At 30.4% G+C, this 16,687-nt stretch overlaps 1 protein-coding gene across 5 annotated transcripts in view; it reads right to left on the minus strand.

Moving 5' to 3' along the window:
* Positions 1-16,687, minus strand: part of LOC115876003 (A disintegrin and metalloproteinase with thrombospondin motifs 9) — a 324,094-nt gene that overhangs the window by 33,416 nt on the left and 273,991 nt on the right. For all 5 annotated transcript variants that reach the window (XM_030891658.1, XM_030891657.1, XM_030891659.1 and 2 more), the window contains 13 exons: positions 11,445-11,737; positions 9,408-9,519; positions 9,266-9,344; positions 7,403-7,552; positions 6,235-6,378; positions 5,418-5,571; positions 4,511-4,605; positions 4,369-4,449; positions 3,316-3,477; positions 1,081-1,169; positions 836-1,024; positions 612-779; positions 291-540 (listed from right to left, as the gene is read on the minus strand). In XM_030891658.1, the coding sequence (XP_030747518.1) occupies positions 291-540; positions 612-779; positions 836-1,024; positions 1,081-1,169; positions 3,316-3,477; positions 4,369-4,449; positions 4,511-4,605; positions 5,418-5,571; positions 6,235-6,378; positions 7,403-7,552; positions 9,266-9,344; positions 9,408-9,519; positions 11,445-11,737 (1,966 nt within the window). The remainder of the gene's footprint in view (positions 1-290; positions 541-611; positions 780-835; positions 1,025-1,080; positions 1,170-3,315; positions 3,478-4,368; positions 4,450-4,510; positions 4,606-5,417; positions 5,572-6,234; positions 6,379-7,402; positions 7,553-9,265; positions 9,345-9,407; positions 9,520-11,444; positions 11,738-16,687) is intronic.

Genomic DNA, 16,687 nt, shown 5'->3' on the forward strand with positions numbered 1-16,687 from the left:
TGATTCCAAAAGTAGATAGTAGTTCTATATCTACGGAATATTAGGACACCCTGTAAAATAATGTTTGTTGAGGTTAGGAGTGAAACCTTGGGGTGCATTTACACATTTCCGAACAGATTTTAAAGAAACTAATTTCAATTTTATAGTATATCTCCTATTATTATTCTATTATTTAGTTTTATTTTACTTTTAATGCCAAACATGGTTCAAAATATAATATACACACTTATATTGAATTTATACATATTTGGAGTTGAATGAAATCTCTCAATTAATTGAAAAAAACTTACCTAGGAGCTGCCTCTTTGCTTATTAGATATCGATATGTGATATCGGGGGGTGACAGATTTTTTATAGACAGTACTTCCACCACAAGGTCCTTGTGCAACTTTTGGTTTCTTAGTGTTGTAATTCTTTCCACGAGAGCCGAGCTACCGCTATACTTGATGATCGTTTGGCCATATTCAACTTCCATTTCCTGTATCATCAACATCTGATCACCATTAAGAATGTACGCACCTGTTTCGCCATCTCTTAAAGCTAAAAGGCGTTTTTGGAATTTAATATAAAAAAGAATAAGTCCATCATGAAGTCCATCTATTAAATTTTACCCAAAAAATTTTCATCACTATTGTGGCTAACTTGTCGAACATCGATATTAGAGCTACCTCTGGGTATGCGGACTACTTTGTTATAACTGACTTGATCAGCAGTTTTGTTATACGCTCCAGATATTTCTTGACAAGTGCTGTTGTCGCCGTTACATACACCACATTCATCTTTAAAATAAAATTATTTATGAATTATCTATTCTTAATAATGAATATTCTGTTACCTAAAACATTCCCAGAGTCGAGTCTATTGTCACACCCTCCATGTTTACACACCCCATTAACGCAAATGCCGAAACCCGATTTTCCACATTTAGTACCATCTATTACTTTATCTTTCAAAGCATAATATGCCGATGAGTGGCTTGGTTTGCAATATAACTTACAGAAGTCATCTGAACGTTCCATCGAACCTAGAATGGTTGCTTTCAGAATTAATTACAAGTTACATTTTAAAGTATTCTATTACCCAATCCGTATTTTGGCACCCATTCAACATCAGCTTTTAGATTCGGCAAACTCTTTGTAATTCCATTAAATTCGGCACATTGGACTTCCCTAAAAAGTACATAACACAAAGAGATTTTTTTATATACTATTGATTTTTTACAATAAATATTTACGCGGATAAATACGATAATACAATTATTTCTACAACGATTATTTGTATTTGTAGCCTGTAGCCTTAAGGGTCTATTATACAGGGTTGTTCACAACATACGACACGGAGTATTGTAGCTAAACGATTAGATTTTTATAAATTGTAAGTTTTGGGTTCGTTGAAGGACTATTAGAGCTACAATTTAAAAATATTTTTACAACATACAGAGTGTCCCAAATAAGTAAAAACTATTAATAGTTGTATTTTTCTAAACGTAACACCCTGTATATTATTCTATTTTTAGATTCTACGATTGAAATGAAGGTAAATTTGATTGAGGTTTATCACACTTAAACCTTACCGTTTTTGAAATATTGTCAATTTTGTGAAATTGCAGTAAAAAATTTAAGGCTTCATTTCTCCAAGGGTATCAAAGTTTTTAATACTGAAGATTATTTATTGATCAGATATTGTGTTTCAATAATAAAAATTATATCACCTTATAAAGAGTGTCCAAAAATTTATATTAAATAATTCCTAGCTTTAATAACTTGTTTAGTTTAAATGGAACACCCTGTATATTTTACGTGAAGCAGATGCTCAATTTAATCGTCTATCAAATTGTATTATACCATTTTTTACCTATCTTTTCAAGTTTTTGTAAAAAATGCACAACCTATGGAATATTGACATTTTAGATTTTTTTTCAAGCAACCAAAGCAAGCAACATACGTACAAAATGTACAGGTGGTAAAAATAATAATATTGCAAGCCTATTTTTTACAAAAAGAAAACTATTTAAATCATTGTAAAAGAGTATACCAATTAAATATACTACCATTTTTTCCGCCCAAAAATTAGTTAATCGCACTACTGAATTGTTTTAATTATAATAAATTATTCTAAATAAATGTGGATTTGACTCAGAAATCAATATAGGTCAAATCAATAATAATTTATGAAAATGAACGTCTCTGTTGTTATAAATAAGTATTCGTCAAAAAATTAAATAAAATTTATAAGGTGTTACTTTTTACCACACTGTCTAATACACATACAAAATTCGATTTTTTAGTACCGTATGATCGAATAAAAACGGCGTCCAGTTGGCTTGGAAGTGACGATCGATGACATTTCCCATATAAATTTACATATAAAATGACAGCGATTTTCATTTCATAGCCATCGCTGACGCCGTTTTTATTCGATCATACGGTATTTGGAACAGTTATTACTAATCAACGTAAACAGCCAATTAATGTAGTTTGAATAGCGGGATCATATTAATTGGTCCTCTTTAACAAAAATTATTTAAACATTTATTTTTTTTTATTTTTTTAACGAAATAAGCGAACTATATCGACAATATTAGTGTCTGCTACCCTTTGAAAATTTGTTACATATTTAAAAATAATCTAAAATGTCAATATTCCATGGGTATAGTGATAAATGAGGTTTAAATTATAAAAAAAGCATTTTCTACGAAAACTTGAAGAGATAGGTAAAAAATGGTATAATACGATTTAATAGGCAGTTAAATTGTGCATCTGATTCTCGTAAAATACACAGGGTGTTCCGTTTAAATTAAACAAGTTATTGCGGTTTAAAGCTAATAATTATTTAATATAAATTTTTAGACACTCTGTATAAGATAGTATTTTGTTTATTATTGCAAAACAATATCTGATCAATAAATAAACTTCAGTAAATATTTAGTATTAAAAGCTTTGATACCCTTGAAGAAATGAAGCCTTAACATTTTTACTGCAATTTCATAAAATTGAAAATATTTCAAAAACGGTAAGGTTTAAGTGTGATAAACCTTAATCAAATTTACCTTTATTTTAACCGTAGATCCTAAAAATAGAATAATATACAGGGTGTTTCATTTAAAAAAATACAACTATAATATTTTTTACTTATTTGGGACACTCTGTATCTTGTAAAAATATTTTTAACTAGTAGCTCTAATAGTCCTTCAACGAACCCAAAACTTACAATTTGTAAAAATATAATCGTTTAGCTACAATACTTCGTGTCGTATGTGGTGAACAACCCTGTATAAATTACACGTAATCTCTATTATTAATAAAGGAGAGTTACCTAAAGTCTTTTGTTTTTTCATCACAATCTTGAGTATTGCATGACCTATATCTGGCACTCCTCCCAGTACAGTATTTTCCTCCATGTTCAGGACTGGGTCGATCACAAGCCCTTATTGATTTAGAAATGCCACCACCACATGTTCGACTGCATGGTCCCCAACTAACATCCAATATTAACTACATAAGTATATTATACATTTTTATTTTCTAATGTTGACGACATATACTTTCAATTTCAAAAATCCGGAACCAATAGAAACATTTCTTACTGTACTCAGCTTACTTATTTATTTTAGAATAAAACGTGTTACTTATTTATTTTAGAATAAAACATAAAAATTTATGTGTTGACATAAATGTTGTTATAATTTTCGTAGCTCCCACTTGAATTCAGTATCTCAATCTCTTGGCTTTGTAAAGTTTTATCACAAAGCTAGCAGACCTCCCTTCAGCTTATCATTATTTCTAATTTGATAAATTAATGTATGATAAAGTAATAATATGGATATTTTTAGAACATGATAATCATGTTTCCTCTCTATAAAAGTACAATGTTTATCAAACTTTATCTTCTATATTGAGATTAAAACTTAAACGTTCTGCCTATTTTTATAAGAATATTCTTAGGTATGAAAAAGATACATGAAGCCAATATGTGATCTATGATTGGATGACATTGGCTGAATTTTTAGTAAATTAACCATCAATGTAAACTCATGTATATCATACCAGAAGTAAAATTTTGATGAAACTGTTTGACAAATCGAGTTGTGTTCAACAACCGTGTATGTTTTATCTACCGACTTACCTGTGCAATAAACTTAACACTATAATTTAATATAATATTAAAAATTTTGGTTTAAACCATGTACTTGTATGAAAATATGTATATGTCTGAAATACCATGATTTTGATTAGTTTAATTTTTGAAAAAAGTTTAAGATTTGTGTGAAAATTATTAATCTGAGATATCTCGTCATACTAATTTACATGACACTATGAATTATTTAAAATCTTGATTATTTTTCAAATTTTACAGAATTATACTTACTCTTGCCATTGGCCCCAGTCACCATCTATCGGTACTAATTGTCTGCGATCCATTGCAACACATTCTCTTTTGTAACACCAGCTACAATTAAATATATATTACATTTTACTTGAATAATTTTTTTATAATGTAGGATATTTACCTATAAGGTCCACATTTCGTGCCTTCAGCCCACGGAGAAAACTGGCTGTGACAACTACCACTTGAGTCTCTACACCAAAGATGACCGCATGGTCTCTACAGAAGAAATAAACTCTGTTTTATATTTAACAATAAAATCAGAAAATTCCAAAAAGAACAATCGTCAAAAAGTTCCCCAAATAAGTATAATATTTACAGTTTGACACCAGAAATAATAAAAAGAACAGACAACTAACAAATTATAATTTACAACATATTATAAATTTTTGCTACAGAATATTTTATTTACTGAAATTAGTTCGTTTTTTTCTGTCCAAATATAAAACAAATACAACTGAAATATTCATATAAACATTTTCTATTTACAAACAAATGCAAAGATATAAGTTCTCTGTCTAATTTTGTTTATAAAATGAGAATCATGTTCTCAAAAATTATGTAGATTTAAAATTACAGAAGAACTAAATTCTACATGACATTTTTTAATTCAAGAAATAAGTTGTTGTTCTCGGAATAAATATAATTATTATTTATGTATGACACGATGGCCAGAAATAATAAAAAGAGCAAACAAATTTTAATTTACAGCGTTCTGATTGCCTGTTACATTATATTATCTATTCGCTAATATGATTTATTTGGTTTTTTATATCCATATACACAACAAACATAATTATACATAAATAGATACAACGATAAAAGTTGTATGTATACCATCATTTATAAAATGTAAATCATAATTTTATAAATTATGTAAAATATGATTATTTCAAATTAATAAAATAAAACATGCATTATATAAATAGAAACAATGCTTTAGATTAAATAAAGTAAGCCAAGGAAAACTACATATATTGCTAAATTTCGATGTACTTAATATACTTTTGTTACTTTTTTTATGGACTTACATTAAACGAACCACTGCACATTCTGAATCCTGGTGCATATTCTAATTCACATTGGGTATCGACTGCAAATACATCTCCAGGTAACATTTGAGAGTAGTTTGAAAGGATTTCATTTCTTGAGGGTGGATTGAGCAAACAATTTGATCTTGATGAGCTGTTAAAAATAGAGAATACGATTGTAATGCCAAAGAACAAATAATATTGTTATTACTCAATAAATCGTTAACATTTATATTAAAAATATTCTTAACCATAATTATGAAAAATATAGTATATATAGCTAATCATTCAAAAAAACGGCGTTCAGGTGGCTTGGAAAAGAACATCGATGACATTTCCCATATAATTTTAAACTGACGCCGTTTTTTTCGATCATATTGTATAAGTAAGCGTTCACCAATAAATAATTCAAAGAAACTTCTCTAATTGTTCCATAATTATCTACATGAATTACAAACGTAATTCTGTAAAGAAGAAAATTATTTACCGAGAACTATTTTCATTAAATGCATCGTCGAAAGTGGGTTAATCTCTTTAGATTACTGTTTTTTGCAATAAATACTAAACATTCTATAAATAAGTCATGGTTAACCCAGATATTTAACTGTCAGAACAATTAAGAAAATCTACAATCATATAATGGAGTAGAAAATTTTAAAAATTAAGAGAAATATTTCAAAAAATACAAAAGTATATATCAAGAAAATATTTGGATATATTTTTGACTATAATACGCTTTTTGAATATAGAAATCAAAATAGCTATTGATTACTGACCATTTTTCTATTTATATCTTTATATTAATATATCTACTTACTCTAAAAATTCTGTGGCATAATGTCTCGAGCAATTTGACCACATAAAAGGTTTAGAATCGTTTCTAGTTGTCCTGCTCATAATATTGTTGGTTTTGCTATGTTTGTTGTGCGAAGAGCACTTCTTATCATCATCATGAGGCATACTAAACAAAAACATGGAATCATAAGAAAATAAGTAAGATAATAATTATTTTTTATACAAGACGATAAAATGGTATCTTATCGTGTCGACCGAAAAGATTTTTTTTCTAGAAAAGAATTTCGGGTGACGATAATGCAATTTTATCGTCGTGTATAAAACAATATTTTTTTCCACAGCGAGTTACGTTTTAAAAAATATTCAGAAATTATTATTTCAACGAATTTATTACGAGTAGAAAAAATATTGTGCTGGGTTGGCGTTGGTTTCTATATAATTTGACAAATAACTAAAGCTGTCTCTTTAGTTGTCAGTTTTCAGTCAATATTTTTTAATTCTCTTTCGTGTCGATTGCTGATTGAATTGGAGCCAGAAATGGCTCAAAACGAAATAAGTAAATTACCAACATATATTCAGGCTGAGGCGACAAACGCCATATCCAAATTACTTCCATTTAAATCCCGAATAACTTATGAAAAAGAATACAAACATTTTCAAAAATGGAAGCAATTAAAAAACGTGCGAGAAGAAATAAAGTTTTTAAACTATCCCCTCTGTTAAAGTATCATTTAATCTACCCTTGCGGTTAAAGTACTGTTTTATCTACTATTTTTGATAGATATAAGGCAATTTTAACAGTTGCTATGGAAGAAAACTAAAAATGTGTTTAATGTTTCTATATAGCGAGATAATATAATATAGTCTGCTTAATGGTAGAAAGATGACAGTGACAGTTGTGTGTCATTTTAAGTGTCATTTTATTTCATGTCGTCTATCCTAATCGTTCCTTCTCTCATGAGACAGACTTTATATGATTGAGGGCGTTTGTCCATTAGATTAAAGTTACAATAATATAAGTACTCTTTTTTAACAATAAAATTATCTAAATGGAGTTAAAATAGTTTAATATAAAATGACAATAAAAAAATAAAAAACAAATAAAATGACATCTCTCGCCTAAAATAAAACAGAAAAACAATACTTTCTCCATCGGACATACTCTATATAAAAACTAATGTGAGTTTTACCTCATAGCGTGCCCAAATTCGTGAGCAATAGTATATGAAGTGGACAATCCTTTGTCTCGTACTATGGTGCATCCTGAGGGCCTACACATGGAGTCAACTTCAGCGACTCCTAGAGTGGCACAGGACGTGGTATTCTTACAGATTGCTCGTCTAGTAAAATTATTCCATTAATATAAATTTGAGATTGTAGTGTAACAATAATAATAATTACATAATTAATACCTATATTATAATTTATGTACAGGGTGGTCGAAATTGGTCTGTTTTAACAGAGAAAGCCTATTTTCTGACTAGATAGAGCCGAAACGTAGATGTTATGGGTACGATTTCTGAGACACGTTTAATGACATAAACCACCTGTTGATATTTTCACTGTCAACTGAGATACGGGGTCTTTTTGAATTTTTTACCATTTTAAAAATTGCCCATAACTTTTTTATTTCACGGAATAATAAAATTCTGTAAAGACGTTCTTAAGGCACTTTTTTAAGCACAATCCAGTGGCGTAGTCAGTTTTTTTCTATACTTGTTCTTTTTGTCAGAAATAATAAAAATATAATCATTTAAATGGAAATCATAGTTGGCTATGAACTTAAAAAAATGCTGATGTTTAACCCTTTCCAACGATATAAAGTTATGGGTATTTATTTCTAAGAATGAGAGAAATATTAGGGTTTTTTATCTTTGTATCGAAGCGGGCCTTAATTTTGTGTTGGCCTAGTTGCCTAATTATTTTTTATCGCAATTTAATATTCTATATTATTATTTACCTGCAAAATTAAACACTTTTGAAATGATATATCAACATTCTATATTAGTTTTACCAATTACAATTAAAACGCCATTAAATGGAGAATTTAGAGAGAATCGGATTAGAACAAGGGGCCAACTGCTAGGTCCTGTGATTTAACTTCTTTCGACTTTTTTATGGGGGAAATTAAAAGACCTTATATATTAAGGGAAGAACCATTGGGACGAGAGAAGAATTGCAGAATGCTACTAGGCAACCTTTTGGACTTATTACACCAGTTCGCCTAATAAATCGCTGTGCGCAAAAGATTTTTATTATGTATTCAACCAGGAGGTGCTCAGTTTGAACATCTTAGATGATGTTTTTTTAGAAAACTATATTCGTCACTCAAAAAATACGTTTTTAGCTTTGTTCTTTGTTTATTGTATCGATTTCAATTGTAATTACTAAAATTAATATAGAATGTTAATTTACCTTTTCAAGAGTCTTTAATTATGCAGATGAATAATAATATAGAATATTAAATTGCGATAAAAATAATTAGACAACTAGGTCAATACAAAATCAAGGCACACTTCGATACAAAGATGAAAAACCTAATATTTCTCTCATTCTTAGAAATAGATACCCATAACTTTATATCGTTCGAAATGGTTAAACGCCAGCATTATTTTAAGTTCATAGCCAACTATGATTTCCATTTAAAAAATTATATTTTTTATTATTTCTGACAAAAAGAGCAAGCACAGAAAAAACCTCACTACACCACTAGATTGTGCTTAAAAAAGTACCTTAAGAACGTTTTTGCAGAATTTTATTATTCCGCGAAATAAAAAAGTTATGGGCAATTTTCAAAATGGTAAAAAATTCGAAAAGACCCCGTATCTCAGTTGGCAGTGAAAATATCAGGCGGTTTATGCCATTAAACGTGTCTCAGAAATCGAGCCCATGACATCTATGTCGGGTTTGTTCTATCTAGTCAGGAAATAGGTTTGCTCACAAAACAGACCAATTCCGACCACCCTGTCCTTTTTTATTATGTAAAAATTTTAAAATATTGTATTAATTGGAGTTTTTTACAAATATAATTTAATAAAATAAATAAAATATACCTAGTTAAAAGGAGAGCTACATCATGTGAAGTGTCTGTAATATGTTTTTGCTTCCACTTACAGAATCCAAATAACATATCTAAAAAGGATAATCTAAGCTAATATAATCAAAATTATACTATACAGTAAAACAGTTATTTACCTTGCGAGAGAGAATTAGAAAAATTATCCACAGGATAGTCCAATATTCTAATATGAGCAACTGAAACGCTAATAGCATTTCCAATTGAAGGTTCCTTAAATAAGAGGGCAACCTAAAATATAAAGAATTTTACTATACAGGGTGTCTCAGAAATAAGTGCAAGTATTTTAACGGGCAGTACTTCTATAGTTCGACCCCAGGAATAAATAAATGTTTATTTTTCTTGACATTTTGCGAACAAAAAAAAATATATTTTTCTTGACATTTTCCGGAAAATATGGAAAAACTTTTGAGTACCGCTTGTTCTGGTTCCGGAAATGTGTTTATAGTGCTTCGAGAGAATGCAATGTTGCCACCTCCTATGTTATTCAGATATTGTTATTGTATTATATGTTATTCTGTATGTTTGTAAGTTATAAGTCTACTATATTTTAAATACCATTTTTACAGTTAGTAAACTGAAATAATAAAACTAAATAGTGAACAATTATAGCAGCATTTCAGTAGTTTAGAATCAGCCCTCTCTATTAGATATGTAAATAGTCAACATTTGACATACATTTAAACAGATCAGCTGATGGAATTTTTAGGTTCTACAATTCATTAGAGATTTTACTCAAAACAGTAAACCTTTATGACAAAAATAAAAAAAAATAGACAAATCATAAAACAAAGGTATCTAAGCCTGTAAAAATATTTTTATTATTCAAATACAAATATAAATTATTTTGGTGGTTATTCACAAAAAAAATAGTGTGAGATAAAAATAGAGGAGTTTAAATTCTCAAAAATAATCCATATAATTCGGATGGCATATTAATGTGTTTTGTGCCAAATAACAGGTGGGTATTTAAGTGTAGTGCTAGGGAATCACAGTGAAACGGAGTTAACACTTCGTTAGAGAGCTGTTTTATCGCTTTACCTAAAACAGCAACTCTACACTTAATAACTTAAGTGGAGAGTTGCTGTTTTAGGTAAAGTGATAAAACAGCTCTCTAACCTAATTACATCGTCTACTGTCTATCTGAATCCCGTTTTATAACGTTAGGTAAGTTTTTTGCTTTAATCTGAATTTTCCAATTCGTTTTAAATCTTTTTAGTTGATAGTGTCAATACTGGGCGTCGAACAAGCTAAGAATCTGGTAATTGCTTTGTATTTGCGGCTGATTATCGATTGCCGTCGGCGGCTCTCAAAATGTTGGCATTATTTTTTTGTTGGCATAAATTTTCAAAGTTAAATAACTCGGTTATTATTAATTTGTTTTAAAAATGGTAAAGAGAAAATATGTTTCTTTTGGCCAGGTCTACCACCCCTTAAAATACTTGCATTTATTTCTGGAACACCCTGTATATTCATATTGCCTAGTATTATATAAATAATAAATACTACATTTTTTAGTAACACTGATTACTAGAAATAAAATATGAAAAAATCTAAAAGTTAGAAATTATGTTTTCAGGCAATTTTTGGTACTATTAAACAATACTTATTCTTAGAATAAGCATATATGTAGGGTTTTTTGGCCCCTTTTTCCGCTCCTCGTATTATGTTTATTTATATATACCCTACCTAAGCCTTCTTAGCTCCATCTACGGTAACGTGGATGAAGCAAGCAAATACTTATTCTGTTACAGTAACATCTGTTTGAAACAAACAATAGATATCCTGTTTATTTCGATCACATATATTTATTCTGAATCCAAGATGCATTAGAATCTTTTAGCATTAGAGCTTGCATTAGTATAGTGTCTAGAGAACTAAACTATTTAAAAATACTGTAGTGTTTAAATGAAAAGCAGACTGAAAATTCTATAGTTATTACAGTTGAGGGTTGGAACCTTTGGTGTTACGCAACAAAATAAAACACTAAATCACCACACTACACCAAAACACTTTTACTTTTACACTGGACGCGCGTTTCGCTAACCAAGTTAGCATCATCAGCACATGATTATAAACTAATTAATTTGAGTTGTAGTTGTATTGTGGTGATTTAGTGTTTTATTTTGCTTATTCTATAGTTACTTGTTACTTACATGAGACATTAATACTAAAATATATTTAGTTAGATCTTCATAGGTTTGGTGATACTCGAGCATGGTTCGATCTGCAACAACTAACACTTTAACAAAATACTCATTACTGGCTTTAGAGAAAACACTATAATCGGTATTTCGAGCATGCCTTAAATTTTCCGCGTTACTATTTTCTTCATTTCTAACGTAATCGTAAAGTATGTCTTCATCTAAAGCAATATCACGCTTTCTGATTGTGTGATGTGTTTGGACCACTTCTTCTGGAAAATCATCTTCAATAATCGAATGTGTACCTAGAAAAGAAAAGAGTAATTATTTTACAGAATTGCGTTACCTAGTTAATAAACGAATAAGGATAAAAAAAACTTAAATACGTAAAAGAGAATGAGTAATTTGATGCTAGGAATTCTTAAAAAAGCATAGAAATTGGAGTGCAACGCATTTCAGTGGAATACATTGGAGTGCAGTCAAGTAATTATAGATTTTTTGCCGAGAAATATCACTAACAACCGACTATAGGCATAGACTATTCTGCCAGAGACTATTACAGGGTCTCGATAGTACAGCAGAGGTGGGCACAGATTTTACCTTTGTACAGGGTGGGTCAAATTCGACGGTTTTAAATGGAAACACCCTTTTCTATAGGAGATAGACAAAAACTAATATCGATGTCTGGAGCACAATTTTTGTCAAAAACGTGATGGTGAAAACCGCATATCGATATCTGTTACCGTTTCGGAGTTACGGGGTGTTTTTCAAAAATATGTATTTTTAACAAATCGCTGTAAATTTTTTGCTATGGAAATTTTTGTATTTTTATGAAAACATTTCCAAAGCACCTTTTTACATAGAATTTAATGGGTTAAGTATATTTTTTTTTAAATTAATAATTTAAGAGTTATCAACAGAAAAATTGATTTTTTCTTTGGGACACCCTCTATATTTTTAATTAACAGAAAAGAATTTAAAATTACCTTTCCAAAAATATAGCACACTTGATATTTTGTTATAATCTCCTTCGAAATACGGAATTTTTAAAAGTTCGCCACTTTTAACTAGTAGGCTTTGGACCCCTTATTAAAGATATGCCCTTAATGGAACTCGAAAACATATTTTTTCAGCAAGACGACGCACCAACGACAAGCCTCTGAACGCTGAAGTTATCAGCAAATTTTTGCAGCCAATTTCAAGAATAATTGAATAGCTAACCAAGATCCCAGCCGTTGGCCGTTGAAGCCGCCTGACTTAGTGCCCATGGATCAAATCCTATGGATATATTTAAAATATATAATAATATAAAAAATATATATTATAAAACAATAAATATATAATAAAATAAATATCTATTATAAAAGAATAAAGGTTCCTTATTCTTCCGTATAATCTAGACAAGAATTAGAAATACTTAGCAGTTATGAGAGGGTATCTTTCACCCCCACTGAGTTAATGAATTCCGCGAGAAATGTTCAAAAACTGCCCCGTCTGTCCATTACAGAAGACGGTCGATATGTCGAACACCTGTAGCAAAATCTCATGTCTTGGTTTGCTATTTAGTTTTATTGTTATTAGATATAGTTTAAATGTGTTGATGTTGGTTAAATATATTTTAAATTGTTATAAAATTCTGCATCTCTCATAGCAAGTACCGTATGATCGAGAAAAAACGGCGTCAACGATGGCTATGAAATGAAGATCGCTGTCATTTTATATGTAAATTTATATGGGAAATGTCATCGATCGTCATTTCCCAGCCAACTGGACGCCATTTTTATATACTCTATATCTCGCAGAGGAATAGAGCAAAATATCAAGTGTGTTATATTTTTGAAAGGTAATTTTAAATTCTTTCAATAAAATATACAGGGTGTCCCATATAAAAAATCAAATTTTCTGTTGATAATTCTTAAATTATTAATTTTAAAAAATTATACTTAAACCATTAAATTCTACGTAAAAAGGTGCTTTGGAAATATTTTCATAAAAATACAAAATTTTCCATAGCAAAAAAGTTACAGCGATTTGTTAAAAATGCATATTTTTGAAAAACACCCCGTAACTCCGAAACGGTAACAGATATCGATATGCGGTTTTCACCATCATGTTTTTGATAAAATTTGAGCTTCAGACTCCGATATTAGTTTTTGTCTATCTCCTATAGAAAAGTGTGTTTCCGTTTAAAAGCGTCGAATTTGACCCACCCTGTACATTTGAAAGAGTGTTAAAATTGAAGATGGTTTAAATAGTTATCTTAGAAATGACTCTTTAATTTTCTGAATTGACATACGAATCTTTTATTAAGTTCTCCAGTTACTCATTAACTTAACAAGAAATACACATTGTTTTACATTTTATCACGTTATTACCCGCTGTTAACATCTTCATTATTAATGATGTTTAAGATTATTTGATAAAATAATTACATGTTTTATAGATTAAACATAATAAAAAACCCAAATCAATGGTTTATGTAGTTGTAATTTATTTTAATCGGCAGAACATGATCATTAATCGTTTTATAAAACACGAGTCATCAAAGGAGAAAATAGATATCGGGTAAAGTAAACGAAAGAGTGCCTATAATTTATTTTAATCATTTGTCAAGGTGTTAAAATTGTTGATAGAGGAATTAACAATAATTAACGTTCTTTCACAACACATCGACGACGTACTGTTTATATTATATAAGTAATGAGACAGGTATGTATTGGACATTTTTTCAATCTGAATTCAATTAACTTCTTCAATCAATTTACACACAAGGTCAACCAAAATGACAATAATGTCGACTTGATATTTTTTCAAAAGAGGTTCGTACTATAAAGATGACAGTTATTATGGTTATATATCCTTAATGTCGCATGTTAAACTTTATTGTCTATATAACAAGGAAATAAATAAAATTAAATTATATCGATACCATTTAAACTTTCAGTTACGTAATCGAGAGCTCGATTATTAAATTCATTGTTGCCAACCATGAACATATTCGGGCGCCGGCCGGCGCCGGGCTGGACTAACTGGAATTTAAATTTCCCGATAGGGATTCAGATGGTGTGATGATTTTGATACATTAGTTTTTATTACGAGTTTTTGGTTTAAATGAACTGTGTTGTGATAATTTAAGCTTATAAACTTTAACTAGCAGACCTCGCAGTCGAACATTGTTCATTTTCGAACCTTGAAGAAGATAGCTTTTTAGAAGATAGCGTAATAGCTGTAAAAACTCATCGCAACTTTATTAGAATATTTTGAACGGGAAAGCGGTAGTAAAAAGGCCCTTCCCAACTAGCATTTATAGTGGCAGGTACGTAACTGCTACTATCAAAGCCACTACAAAGTGGGCGGTGACTATCGGCGGCTACGTCGTACATTCGTAGCTGCTAAGTAACTGCGACCAAAATGTGGAAAGATTTTGAGTAGCCGGGTAGTGTCTTGGGTAGTTTTTGCCACTAAAAGAGTTACTATGATGTGCTACTATAAAGTAGCCTACTGGTGAATGCAACTTCTACGTTACGAAGCTGCCTAGTCGCGGGTTCGTGGCAGCCAAGTGTTATCCACCGACATGTGGAACTTTCGTTAAACTGTTGAACTTTATTCGCAGCGACCTCTTCAAGCAATTTCACATTTCATAAAAATAAATGTCTTGATGGAAAATAATTATGGAATCCATTATTATTTTTTCGTTATTTACCGTGCGATTTTAACGCCTTTTTTAGGTCATTTCCAGAACGCAATCAATTTTACTGAATAAAATAGCGGGTTTATATAACAAAATTTTCGAGCGCCTCTCAAAATATTTCAAATTATTATATTATTTGCAATAGAAACTCATGTAGTAATTAAGAAATAATAATAATTTGCTTAAAATATTAGTCCACCATCAGAAATAACAAAATAACTAATGAAAAAAGCTTTAATCTAGGTATATTTAGCTTAAAAACGCATAATGTTTGAGCCATTTGACTGTTAAATTAAAAATTCATGAAAAATGTGGCCGTTTAATCCGAAAAATAATTTCTAGTTCCATATGCTTCCACAAAGTACCAGGAACAATAACATATTAGGCCAACCCTACCCGTTTGGACCTTTAAAATCTTCGGATTGATAAAGTGACAATTGTTGCTAACCAAAGGCGACTTTATAGAAACAATAACTTTTTTGGAACTACATGGTCAAGGATTCTTTGGAACCATAAAGTGATTTTTCCAAGAAAGTTCCCTGCGCCACCAAATTGCCACTTAATTGGAGCGTTATGCTACACCGATCGCGGCGGTGGCGACTATACATTCCATTGGTGCCACTATAACGTTCCGCCTTGTCCTTTGAAGTTATTTTTTACTTATTGTGCCTTTTCTATTATTAGTGTTTCTATATTATTCAGAGCTACATGAGGTATACAGTATTTTAACCTCCACTCAAATTAGTTCTCCTCTGAGATTCAGTCTCAGATGAACTAACACTACACTCATCTACAGAAACAGCTTCAAAAATGTCATAGTCTCTACCTGATTTATGATGTTCATCAGTAGGATTCTTCGGTAGAAAGTACTAGAATATCTAAATTTCTTTTTATTCGCTTTAGGCATTTTACAAAATTTTAATTTACACACTAAACACTAAAACACTAATTAAACACTAAAACAGAGCAGCACACAATGCAATCTGAAGAAATTACTTTTATTAGGGTATATTAAGTTACGGTCACTATAAAGGAGCCGTTTTTGACCCCCATGACTTTTTAGTGGCAATGGATGAGCGACGGCTACTTGATAGTGATCCAGGAAAGTAGCAGTAACCATTTTGCTACTTTCAATGCTACTATAAATTAGTAGTAACTAGGTGTCGTGGCCACGACCACCCCGTAACTTAAATTGTTACTATAAAGTAACAAAAACTTAATGGAGGCATTATTACTCGTTAGTAACCCCTACTTTGAAAAGTTACTATAAAGTTTTTGGTCTTTTATGGTGTCATATTCGAATATTCGGGTAGTTCCAGCTACTTCTTTAAATTACATGTTTGCGACTTGCAATGGGGGTGTTTATTTTCCACTTTTATGGTAGGTAGGCACTAACCGGTCACTCTCGAAATATACTTCAAAGTGACTATTCCTTATAGAGTAACATTTTAAGTGGCAGAGTGGTCCTAGGAACTATACTTTAGGGGCAGTGACATTTTAAAAAGGACTGGGAACTATATTTGCTAGTTGGGTTTATGCCCCTGAACTGCTGTTAAGGAGGTGA

Source organism: Sitophilus oryzae, unplaced genomic scaffold, assembly GCF_002938485.1.
Source record: "Sitophilus oryzae breed Bouriz unplaced genomic scaffold, Soryzae_2.0 scaffold_1396_pilon_pilon, whole genome shotgun sequence".
In the NCBI taxonomy this organism is placed as follows: Eukaryota; Metazoa; Arthropoda; class Insecta; order Coleoptera; family Curculionidae; genus Sitophilus; species Sitophilus oryzae.